The sequence below is a fragment of the Prionailurus viverrinus genome, chromosome E2, assembly GCF_022837055.1.
Source record: "Prionailurus viverrinus isolate Anna chromosome E2, UM_Priviv_1.0, whole genome shotgun sequence".
Classification (NCBI taxonomy): Eukaryota; Metazoa; Chordata; class Mammalia; order Carnivora; family Felidae; genus Prionailurus; species Prionailurus viverrinus.
Window position 1 is genome coordinate 27,961,268 of NC_062575.1, and position 12,109 is coordinate 27,973,376.

The 12,109-nt window shown below is 53.6% G+C and overlaps 1 protein-coding gene across 1 annotated transcript in view; it reads left to right on the plus strand.

Moving 5' to 3' along the window:
- The first annotated feature begins 943 nt into the window (after positions 1 to 943).
- The window catches only part of CNGB1 (cyclic nucleotide gated channel subunit beta 1), a 63,951-nt gene continuing 52,785 nt past the window's right edge, over positions 944 to 12,109 (plus strand). Inside the window, exons 1-11 of the mRNA XM_047834629.1 lie at positions 944 to 1,295; positions 3,347 to 3,404; positions 3,702 to 3,774; positions 4,587 to 4,707; positions 4,812 to 4,854; positions 5,053 to 5,089; positions 6,714 to 6,789; positions 7,079 to 7,118; positions 7,474 to 7,657; positions 9,108 to 9,183; positions 10,743 to 10,779. Coding sequence (XP_047690585.1) covers positions 1,128 to 1,295; positions 3,347 to 3,404; positions 3,702 to 3,774; positions 4,587 to 4,707; positions 4,812 to 4,854; positions 5,053 to 5,089; positions 6,714 to 6,789; positions 7,079 to 7,118; positions 7,474 to 7,657; positions 9,108 to 9,183; positions 10,743 to 10,779 — 913 coding nt within the window. The 5' untranslated portion in view covers positions 944 to 1,127. The remainder of the gene's footprint in view (positions 1,296 to 3,346; positions 3,405 to 3,701; positions 3,775 to 4,586; positions 4,708 to 4,811; positions 4,855 to 5,052; positions 5,090 to 6,713; positions 6,790 to 7,078; positions 7,119 to 7,473; positions 7,658 to 9,107; positions 9,184 to 10,742; positions 10,780 to 12,109) is intronic.

Here is a 12,109-nt window from a genome sequence, read left to right on the forward strand (position 1 = left end):
GTAGCACAGCCTCTCCCAGGACAGCTGGTGCTGAGGCCAGAGCGGGGGCAGAAGTTGGGGCTGTGAGCAGAGGGCAGGAGGCACAGCCAAGGGGCTGTGGGGAACGGGCACTGGGGCATGGATCCTGGGCCCTGTGCCTGTCCTTTTCAGCCTGGGGCCAGTGTCCTTGGCAGAGGAGGGACAGAGAAGCACTCTATCATGTTGGGCATCTCCCCAGAAGGGCCCTTTCAAGGGTGGGAGTTTGCACCTACTGCCCTGTGTGGTGCCCCTGGGCCAGGCCATCCTGCGGGATTTAGTCATAAGAGCGGAGGCCTCCCATTCCCAGAAGATAAATGTTGCCAGAAACTGTACCCATAGAAGGTAGGGCTGAAATATCACAGTAAATCTTGAAAAAGGGATTTAATTGTCATTTTATCTTAAAATTGTTTGAATCATGAAAACAGGTTAATTTTTATGTTAAAGCATTTTCTGTTCATATGCTATTCACAATGTAGTTTTAAAAATCCATGTTGGGATCATGCTGAATGTGATATTCTACAATTACTGTTCTTGCTTGACACCAAATAATAGTCATAGCCATTTGTTAAGTGCTCAGTGTGTGCCTGCCATGTTCTCACCAGTTTATTTTATCCTCACAATGATCTCCACGAGATAGGTACTGTAACATCTCCATTTTACAGACAAGCAAACTGAGGCACAGAGAGTTTAACTGATTTGTTCATTCCTGGAGTCCAGAGTATGTACATCTTTCCATATTAGTTCAAACTGATCCACCTTTTTTATGGCTCCATGGTATTCCATTATCAGATGTATTGTAATTTATTTAATATGCGTTCCTCTTATAGGTGAACATTTAGGAACTTTCTAATAACCAGATCCCTACAGGTAAATATTTGGGTGTTTTTCATCTTTTGCTATGACACTGTTGTGACCAAGCTCTTTATACACGTTTTTGGCCTTAGTATCTCTATCAGGTGAATACCTGGAGGAATAATTTGCAAAAATGTTTTTAAAGATGAATGAGAGAAAAGGGAAATGTGTGACCCACCTAAGTGGCGCCCAAATGGTGGGAGCAGCAGTGGACACTCTGGGGAGGCCTAAGGACTCTGTCTCCTACAGGCATCAGGATGTGGAGCTGGGTCCAGAGGGTGCTGCCTCAGCCCCCAGGGACCACTCAGAAGACAAAGATGGAGGAGGAGGAGGAGGGGGCAGAACCAGAACTGGAGGCGGAGCTGGAACCAGAGCCGGCGCCTAAAACAGCTCCGAAGGAGGCCGAGCTAGGGGACGAATCCCTGGTAAGAGGCTGCAGCCATGCTGGCCTTATGGCTCTGGGATTCCCAGCTTGGGTCAGCTGCCCCCCCGGGGACCTTCTACGAGGGGACTCGAGCACATCCAAACTTGCCAGTTCTGCATCCCATCCGTTCAGGAGCCTGATGACAACTAGTTCAGAAGCTCAGTTAAAAAGATTTGATTTAGCATCTAATGGATGCCAGGCCTGTGCACTGTGCTAGGAGCGTAATGGTGAATAAGACGTTGCCCCTGGGGGTCAGCAGACAAGTACCAGCCAGGTCATTCTACCAGGAGACAGAGGTGATGAGAGAATTTGGGGAGCTCCAACACTGGATTCAGCTCTCCCCTCCCAGGAGGGCCAAATGAGTATATCAGACAGAAGTATGCGAGCTCAGAGGAGGGAGAGAATCATCTTAACTTTGGAGAGTGGAAGCTGGTGGGGTTTGCTCCTAGACACAGAGGGTGAGCCCACTTGTGACTGGAGATGGTGAGGCGGGGCGTGCCTCGTAGAGGAAGGGCTTGTCCTGGGCAGCACGGGGTATATACAGGAAACAGTGACCACCCAGGTAGAGAGTTTGTGTGCATATGTGTTTGCACATGCACACATGTATGTACACATATGTGCATGCCCTGTGTCCTTAAGTGGTATGTCTGTGCATACATATGTATTAGCAAATTGTGTGCACACAAACACATGCACGTATTTACATGTATTTGTATGCACACGTGTATGTCACATGCCTTGGTGTGTCTGTAGGGTATGTGGGACATGCTATAAGTGTATGAGTGTGTACATGTATGTGTTTCTGAGTTTGTGAATGTATTCATGTGTTTTGTGTATGCACGTTTGTGTTTCTGTGCATGCATGTGTGTATGAACATATTTGTATGTAGCTGCATGTTTGTATACATACATATTTTATACATCTGTGCATGCAGGCTCATGTGAGTGTTCAGATGCAGACCTTTGTATGTGTAGGCATACATGCATATGTGTGTGCACACACGTTTATTCATCTATGTGTGTATTTGATTGTGTGTTGATGTACATTTGAAATGATGTGTTTGTGAATATGTGTTTGTATGTCAGTGCATGTGTATGCGTGTAGATGCCTCTGCTTATGGAACTGAGCTTATATATATGTGCATGTAGGTATACACAAGTATCTGTGTCTGTGTATATATGCAAATGTATGGGAGTGTGCATATGCATGTGTTTGTGTGTCTGTACACTTGCAGGCATTTGCATGTGTGCATGTCTGCATGCATGCACATGTATATATGAATATTTTGCATGTGCCTCTATGCACATGCATGTGTATTGGGGCATGTATACATACGCAAACGTATATGCACATGTGCTTTGTGTCTTGCATATACACATGCATGTATGAGCAGATCCACTTATCTGTGCATGTGTATGCACACACCACTGTGTTACTGCACGTGTACCTATTTGTGCTCATGCATGTATGCATCTAACTGCACATATATGGACATTTATGTGAGCTCATACATTTACATGTATAATGAGTGTGTGTGTGTGTGTGTGTGCACGCATGTCTGTAAACGCACATATGTGCACGCAGCACTAGGAGCTGCAGCTACAGAGGCAGATGAGAGGCAGATGGCAAATGCTGAACTGCTACCCAGCTGCTCCAGGGGAATGGCAGGTTTGGCCCCCCCAGGAGAGGGATAGCTGGTGGGGGGTCCTCTCCCCTCCCTCTCCCCTTCAGTTTGCCTCAAGGCTTCATAACTGTCTCCAGTGTTCCTCTCTGTTCTCAGGCCACTGGAGTGGGGCAGCTTCCTGGGGGAGGTGATAGGCTTGGGGCTACCTTGGTAGGGGGGCACCTTGGATGTGGAACCCGTGGTGTTGTAAGGGAGGAAGTGTCCCAAGTAGAGGGTGAAGCTGCTGGGATTTACAGGGACGAATGTGAGAATAGAGCTGTTTGGTCCTGTGGGGTGAGGGGGTCCTTAGTGGGTGGGGTGAGGGCTGCCCCTACCTGAACCGGGCTGGTCTCCCTGAGGGCTTACGTGGAACTGTTTGAACCTTCCAGCCACCGGAGGAGCCATTTGAGGGGGAGGAAGTGGCTACAGCTGAGCCAGGCCCTCAGGGTAAGTGCTGGAAGCCCAGGCTGGCAGGGCCAGCAGCAGGGAGGAGTATGTTCTCTCTCAGGGCTTTGCAGAGTTCATAGGCCGGCAGGCCCATTTCACAGATGAAGAAACTGAGGCTCAGAGAAGTTGAGGATCGGGCTCCTGGGGACTTTTTAGCTGAGCTGAGCTGGAACCCTGGCCTTCTGACTCCCTTGGGGTTCTCCTCTTTCCCCTACCTCTGACTTGACCTCCCTCACAGGGTAGACCTCCCTAGGTACTCTGAGGCTCCAGATCTAAGTATGGGGAATTCTTTTCCAGAAACCCAGGAGGCTGCCCCTACTCCACCCACATCCCTCCAAGCCCAGGTTGCTGTGGTTCCCGAAGTGAACAGGTACCACACCACCCTTCCCTCTCCTCGGGGCCAGCCCCCACCCCCCCCAAAAAACCAGGGAGCCACTTGGGGGTGGGGACCAGCACTGTCTCAGGTCTCCGCTCATTCGCTGGCAACTGTCCAGAACATCTTGGGAACTGGCTGAAGGGATCCTCAGGCAGAGGCAAGGATCTCCTGGGCCAAATGGGCAATGTGACCAAGAGAAACAGAGAATAGGGGCTGGAGAATTCTCAGTGCTTGGGAGAAATGCAGATCCAGTGTGGCCAGGGCTTCTGATTTTCCCACTGAAGCCAGAAGTCCAGACTTTCATGTAAAATCTCCAAGTTAGACCATCAGTGCTTATCCAAGTGAGCATATCTTTTGGGGGGTGGGGGGAGCAGCTAGCCTCAGGCAGTGAGTCTGTGACCCTCATATTTAGGCTGCCCAATCTCAGCCACAAGGAAAACGCCCCACAGGAAATCCTCAACCCTTCTGACCCTTCTGGAGCACATGACGTATGCCTAGTGTAGGATGGGACCCCCTGGAGCCAGGCTAAGCAGGAAGCAGGATACTAGAACTTGGCTGCTTTGGACCAAGTATCTGATGGGAGTGGGTTCAGGATGGTACTGTGCATACCTGCCTTGCCAAGGTTTGGTGTCTGCCATTTTCCAGAGTTGGGTGCAATCCTTGGGGGAAGGTGACATATCTGAAGCCTCACAGTGGGGAGATAGACATTTGGGATTCAACCCAAGTTCTTTAGGACACCAGAGAGTGCCAGTCGGATTAGGGAGGGGCCGGGGACCTGAGGGCAAACTCGGATCTTTGTCCCTCAGCACTCCCAGTGGCTGGGTGCTGACCTGGCTCAAGAAAGGCATGGAGAAAGTTGTCCCACAGCCGGTCCTCAGCAGCGGGCCAGCCCAGACTACTGCTGCTGGCTTGGAAGGCCCCACCCAGGTACTTGTGGGGGTGGGAGCTGAGGTGGTTTTGGTGGGGAAGGGCAGGGTGGGAGGCCATTGGGTCTGGGCTCTCTGCCCTCACGTGTCTGTCTGTCCTGGCAGGCAGGAGCACAGATCCCTGGGCAACGCAGCAATGGGAGCTCAGGTAAGGCCAGGAGGCAGGATGGCTTTTTGGGGGTGGGACTAGCGGAGCTCGGGCTGGATCTTGCCCCTGTGGAGAGCTCACAGGCTGGGAACTCTCATCTGCCTGGCTCTGGATTCCAACCCTGGTTTGAGTGAGGCTGACCAGGAGACGGGGTCTGGGCAGGTCTCTTGCTGCTGACCACCTTCCTTTCTTCTGCAGATGGACTCGATGTGGCCCCTGGGGCCCAGGACACTGGGTAAGTCCCCATCCCTGAGCAATGGTTTGGCCCCTGAACCTCATCTATAGTGTGTGTGGTTGGGGGAGCTGTGTGCCCAAACCTGAGGACCTTGTGTTCAGGACCACATCACCTCAGTGTGTGACCTTGGACTTGCCTCTCATCTCTTCCGGACCTCACTTTTCTCATTCTTAAAATGGAGCCAAAGGGCCCTGTGCTTCCCATGGTTTTTTGTGCTGATTTCTGGGAGATGCTCTGGTGGGAGGCCATGGGGAGAAGTCATGGATGAGTTCCTCATAGATGGGCTCGTGTATGTGGGCATTGTATGGAGCCCAGGGGCAGGGCTGGGACCACTGTGGGGGACATAGGGGTACATAGGTTGGCCTCACAGTCGGCAATAGCTTTGTACTTCTTTGACTTGACCAAGGTGGGTGGCTGTCTTGTTATTAAGGGTGGGTGAGGACTATGGCAAACAGGGGAGGCCATGTCCTTCTCTAAGAGGGCCCCGGTCAGCTCCCATTGCCTCTGTCTGGCAGGAGTTCAGGCCCAGTGTGACCAGATTCTCCAGTTTTTTAGGAGAAGCTAGAAATTTAGGGTTTTATGGAATACTTACATTTTAGATGTTGCCAACTAACTGAAAAATTTTCAGAATACTATGGGCCCACCAGATAAGCCTGGAACCTCCAGTTTGCAATCTCTGCTGGGGACCCGGAGTCATGTATTCACCTTCATTCACCCCATTCATTCATTCCTTCCCTTGTTCATTTGTTAGACTGCTGGGTTCTTGAGTGCAGGGACTTTTGTCTGGTCACTGCTGAACCCTGGTGCCTGGCACAGGGCCTGCCATAAGGAGGGGACTCAGCATGGAGGGGATGAATGAATGAATGTATGTGATTGCACTCATTCATTCATTCATTCATTCATTGTTCCAGTCACTGTGGTCTATTTCTTTTTGTTCCCTGGAGGCTGCCCAGATCAGGGGTCCTCAGGGGCCACTCGGCTGACTCATGAGACCAGTAAAGCAATTTAGGATGAAGTCCCCCAGAGGACTTGCCAGCTTTCTTTTGGGGCCATACCTGGGGGGATGGGATCCCCTGGGAACGTGGGTTCCCCCTGAAGAGGGAGGGGCTGCCTGGAGGCCAGATGGATCTGGGACCCATTTGCCCCAGGGCTAGCTATATAATTTGCGGGGCCCAATGCAAAATGAAAATGCAGGACTCCTTTAAAAAAATCACTAAGAGTTTAAGATTGTGACAACCGCATGAATATCAAAAGTGGGCCCTTATAAGTATGGGGTCCTGTGTGACTGCACTGCTCACAGACCCATGAAGCCAGACCTATCTGTCCCAGGCACAGGGAGTCCCCCATGCTGCGTTCAGGTCCCCAGGCAGCTGCTGTTTCTCACCTGGGGCCCAGGTGGCCAAGGCTGGGCCTGCTGTTCCAGGCCTGGTGCAGCCATGGGTCAGAATTTGGGGCTGGCAGAAGTTGCCCCACTACCTGAGACCCTTCTAGAGTGTACAATACAAGGTCCCCACTGTGCAGAATGGGACCAGAGGTGAAGAAGGACTGGTTGAAGCCTGGGATTCCAACAGACATTCAGGTCAGGGTGATTAGGTTGCTCCACTGATCCCTGTCCCCTTTGCAGGCCTGGGCCCTGGCTGCTCAGGTGGCTTGAGCAGAATCTGGAGAAAGTGCTGCCTCAGCCCCCCCAGAGCTCCAAGGTAAGTGGAGGAAAAAGGGGGAGTAGGCAGATGACCACCTGGGAGGGTTTCTGGGTCCCAGAAAGGATGTGTGTAGTCCAGCAGGCTATCCCCAACCCCTGGGACACGTAGAGGGAGTGCTGTCCTCCCTGGAGGGTTCTCCTTGATGGAGAGGAGTGACTGCAAAACAGCAAGCAGATTCGTGGGGAAGGAGGGGGCCCCCTGCTGCCTGCTCTGGGCACCACTGGCTGGGGAGGAAGTGCACAGGGCTCACTTTGCTCTGTGACCTCACTCCCTGTCTCTGATCTAGGACTGGGGAGATGAGCCTGCAGATGCTGCCTTGGGCCCAGGTACAGGGAGGGGACTGGGGAGGGCTGGGCTGGGGGTGCCACTGGGGCCTGAGGGATCCTGGGGGAGGACCTTAGCCCTCACCAAGGCCAGGGAGAGGTTCAGGGCTTGTGGGGGCTGGGCTGTTGTGGTGGGCCTTGGAACCCCTCCCCAGTGCAGGCTGGGAAGCCAGTGGTGTGGGACCGTCCTGTGAGGTCTTGACAAGCCCCTTGAGCTTCCTGGGCCTCAGTGCCCTGTCTAATGAGAGGCATAATTGGAGTGGTTCCAAAGGGCTCCTTACTCAGTCCTGTTGGTGCCTGGGATCTGGTCCCCTGTGCCCATGAGGGATTGCATGGAGCCCTGCTTTGTCATCTTTAGACTCCTGCTCTGCCTGCTGCTTAGAGCCCCCAGGACCCCCTTTGGAAAGGGAGCCCATGCTGCAGGCCCCGGAGAGCCCCAACATGCCCACTGCTGGCCCCCTGGAGCCCAAGGAAGAGCCAACTTCAGAGCCCCAGGCCACCTTCCATGCTTCCTCCTTGCCGCCTGCTGGGGACCCTGCCAGGTGAGCCCCCCAAATGTCATGCCTTCCATGGGGAGCAGGATCAGTGCTTTGCCCCAGCCCAACATCCAACACTTCACTGAACATTGTTTGTTTGGTTTTTGTTTTGATAGAGAGAGAGAGAGAAAAAAAAGAGAGTGTGAGCAGGGGAGAGGGGCAGAGAGAGAGAGAGAGAGAGGATTTTTTTTTAATGTTTATTTATTTTTGAGAGAGAGACGGAGCATGAGTGGGGGAAGAGCAGAGAGAGAGGGAGACACAGAATCCGAAGCAGGCTCCAGGATCTGAGCTGTCAGCACAGAGCCTGATGCGGGGCTCAAACCCATGAACCGTGAGATCATGACCTGAGCCAAAGTTGGACGCTTAACCAACTGAGCCACCCAGGAGCCCCAAGAGAGACAGGATCTTAAGCAGTCTCCATGCTCAGCACAGAGCCCAACACAGAGCTTGATCCCATGACCTGAGCTGAAATCAGGAGTCTGATGCTCAACCGACTGAGCCACCCAGGTGCCCCCAGACTAGTTTTTTAAATTTTCAAAGTCACCCATGCACTGGGGAGAAAATTTAAAGGGGTTTCTGGGGTCTCTTCCCATCAACAGCTCTCTGCCATTCAACACGTTTTCTACCTACAAACAAGCTGGGAGGACATTTCTCCTTGAAACCAACACACAGACCATACAACAGCAAACTACATACCCTGTTCTGCATTTTGCTTTCTTCACCAAAAAGTACATCTCAGGGGCACCTGGGTGGCTCAGTTGGTTAAGTGGTTCAGGTCGTGATCTCAACGTCTGTGGGTTCGAGCCCTGCGTCGGGCCCTGTGCTGACAGCTCAGAGCCTGGAGCCTGCTTTGGATACTGTGTCTCCTTCTCTCTCTGCCCCTCCCCTGCTCGAGTCTCTCTGCCTCTCTCTCTCTTAAAAATAAATAAACATTAAAAAGTTAAAGACAAAAAACACATAAAAAGTATCTTAGAGGTGGTTTTATCTGGATTGGTCTGCTTCACTCTTTCAACTGTTTCGGAGTACTCTATTATAGAGTGGTACCAGCTTTTACATAACTTGTTTCTACTCTTTCACTGCATCAGTGGCTTGTACAAGCATCATTTCACTCACATGCAAGTAAATCTGTAGGGCAAATCTGAGAACCTGGCATCGCTGAGCCAAAAGATGCATGCATTTAAAATCGGGATATGTGTTGCCAAATGCTCCTGCCCTGGCAGTGTGTGAGACACCTGCATGCACTTCCGGGGTGGGGGTGGCAGAGTGGGTGCTGAGCTACCTGCTGGGGTCTGAGCGGTACCCAGAGGGAGGAGGGCAACAGTCTTTGGGGCTAGAGACCTGGTTCTGGTCTGCCTTCTGGTGGGCTTGCTGTCTGCCTTGGGAGGGACCTGACTCTGGTCTCCGTTTCCCCGTGAGCCCCACCACTTAGACATGGCCTGCTTTCTCCCATTTGCAGGTTGATGGCTTGGCTCCGGCACAGGCTGGAGATGGCCCTGCCGCAACCCGTGCTCCATGGGAAGGCTGGTGAGCAGGTCTGTGCTGGGCTGGGGGCGGGGCCCTAGGGAGTGGTGGGAGGGGCCTTGCTGAGGCAAGGACTGATGGGCTGGGGGCGGAGCTCAGGCAAGGATCTATAGTTTGAGGGCGGGGCACCGAAGGCACGGAAGGCACCGAAGGAAGAAGGGAGGCTGCAGTGAGGCCCGGGGAAACAGCCTGTGTATCTAGTCAGCTCACGTTTATTCCACACACTTTCCCTGAGGGGCTGCGGCCACGGGGCTGAGAAGTGCTGGCCCAGCGTGCTAACCAGGAGGCCATAATCAGTGGGGGAGATGCTTCCATGGAGGGAGCAGAGAGGATGTGGGGTACAGAGGAGGACCCCCACCACTGCCCCCCAGCATGAAGGAAGGCTTTCTGGTGGAGGTGGCTTGCAAGCTGAAACCTAGGGAGAGGTAGCATGGGGGTGGTGTAGGAAGAGCCCTTCGGACAGAGGATCAGCAGGTGCAAAGGACCAGAGACAAGAGAGACCAGGAATGTTCTGGAAAGAAGTGGGGCTTGGGGCTTATAGGAAGGCAGAGAGCCCTGTGTGCATTTCTGAGAACCTAGGACTCTAACATGGATGGGTGGAGGGAGCAAGTCCTCTGTCACCTCTTCTTCCCCCCCTCCAAGAACCTAGCACCTGGTCCTTCTCTCTTGGGGACAACTGTATATCTTTTTTTAAGGTTTATTTGTTGACTGGTTTTTTGTTTTTTGTTTTTTTAAATGTTTATTTATCTATTTTGAGAGAGAGAGAGAGAGAGAGAGCATGTGTGGGAGGGGTAGAGGGAGAGGGAGAAAATCCCAAGCAGGTTCCATGATGTCAGCACAGAGCCCAACATGGGGCTCCATTCCATGAACCTTGAGATCATGACCTGAGCAGAGATCAAGAGTCAGATGGCTTAACCGGTTGAGCCACCTGACAACTGTCACCTGGAACTGGGAGGCGAGAGGCCTGGTCCCAGTCCTGGCTTCGGTAGGAGGTGGGCAGAAATCCTCAGGGCGCCCTTACCTGCAGGCCGAGCCTGCAGGCTCTGTGTCCATGTGGCCTCTGCGGGTGGCTGAGGAAACACAGCTTTGGAGTTTTCCAAGAGGATGAAAAGGGCCTGGTGGCAGGAACATTCTGTGGTGAAGATGCCCCCACAGAAAGGAGGGGCCCCCTCGAGTACGGGGCTGGGGCAGGGGAAGGTGTGGTGCTTTGGGGAGAGGCCTCTCCTGCAGACGCAGCTTTGAGACAACCCTCCGGGGAGGGCTGGGAGGAGGTTTTCCCTACATGGAGAGTGGAGAGTGGAAGGTAGGCTGCTCAAGCAGGGGGCCCAGCCTGGGCAAAGGAGCTGAGGTGGGACCAAGTGGTGACCCAGGGAGGACAGTGCCTGGAGCACTGGGCGAGCTCTGAGAAAGGAGGGGGGGAAGCAGACCAGAGAGGAGCCGGGAGCCATGGGACCTTCTGCGGGTGTCCTGATAGGGGTGAGGAAAGCCCTCTTGCCCCTGTGTGTGCCGGGAGGGGTGGTGGAAGCAGGGAGGCCGGTGAGGAGGACACGGCATTTTTCTCCCCATGCAGGAACCTGATTCCCCTGTGGCGTGTGACGTGCAGACCGGTAAGTGACACCTTAGTGGGTCCTCGTGTGTGTCTCCGAGAGGGTTGCTTGGTCTGAGTGCACAGTGGGGTGGTTGCTGGCCAGGCCTGAACTTACTTGGGGGCTACGTTTGGGGCCTCCTGACCTGGAGCTGAGAGAGCCCATGTCCTGCAGGCCTCATCTCAGGTCAGCCCGGCCAGGTAGCCAGAGCCTGGCCCAGGGCCACATGGTGGCTGGGGAGAGACGTGGTGGGGACCTGGCTTGCCTTCCAGTTTCTACCCAGAGAAAACAGTTGTGAGGCTGAGTCGGATGGATCCCCTTCCTCTGGGAACACCTAAAGAGAGCTCCCCACTTCCCCCTGGGCCAGTGGGTTTGGCTAGGCAGAGTCCCGGTGGAGGGATGAGGGGAGAGGCATGGGGTCTCCCTGGAGGAACTAGATCCCATAAACTCCAGCTCCAGTGAGGCAGGAGGGTTCCCCTTACCTATGGGTGGGGAGGGTGGGGAGGTGTGTGCTGCCTTTTATCCCAGCCCTGCACTAGTACTGAGGGATCGACTGAGGCTAGGAGGAGAAGGCCAGGGTCCAAAATCTGTTCTTCCTCCATTTCATGGCCTCGGGACAAGCATGTGGTGTACAGGGCATTCATTCATTCATTCATTCATTCATTCATTCATTCATAAAGGTCATGGAAGGCCTGCTATGTACCAGGCCTGTGATAAGTTCTAGAGGTGAACAAAGCAGAGTTGAGGGCCAGTGGGTGGTGGCCCTATTCCACCCTGGACACAGGCCCTCAGACCATGGTGGGGTCCCTAGGACCCATGTCCTAGGCTAGAAAACCCTAACTCTGCCAGGCTGATGGTGGTCTTTATGAGCACCCTGAGGGTGAGGATGGCCACCATAGCCTGGAGCACGGACAGACCAGTTGACCATGCAGCGGAGTCTGGCAGAGTCTGGCAGAGTGGCCATGGGAGGAGATGGGATTTGTATAATGGTGACAACGTTGTAAGGGGTAGGCTTCAGAGCAGGGTTTGCTCAGCCTCGTGGAGTCTGCGCAAAGCAGGGACCCCCATGGCTGTTGGGGCTGACAGAGGTACAGGGATTTGCCCAAGGTCACAGAGCAAGTTGTCACAGAGCGGCGACTAGCATCCGCTGGGCCTGGCAGCAGTTGTCAAGGTTAAAGGAACAGAAAATTCCTGGAGCACAGCTTCCAGAGTGGGGGCCACTGAGAGCTCTGAAGACAGAGCCCCTGGCCTTGTCTCCTCCTCCTCTCTGCTCCTCTGGAGGAGGCAGGGTGCTCAGCTGGCTGTGGACAGGACCTCCCCGTGAACCCGGAGTGTGTGGCTTGTGGGTGGG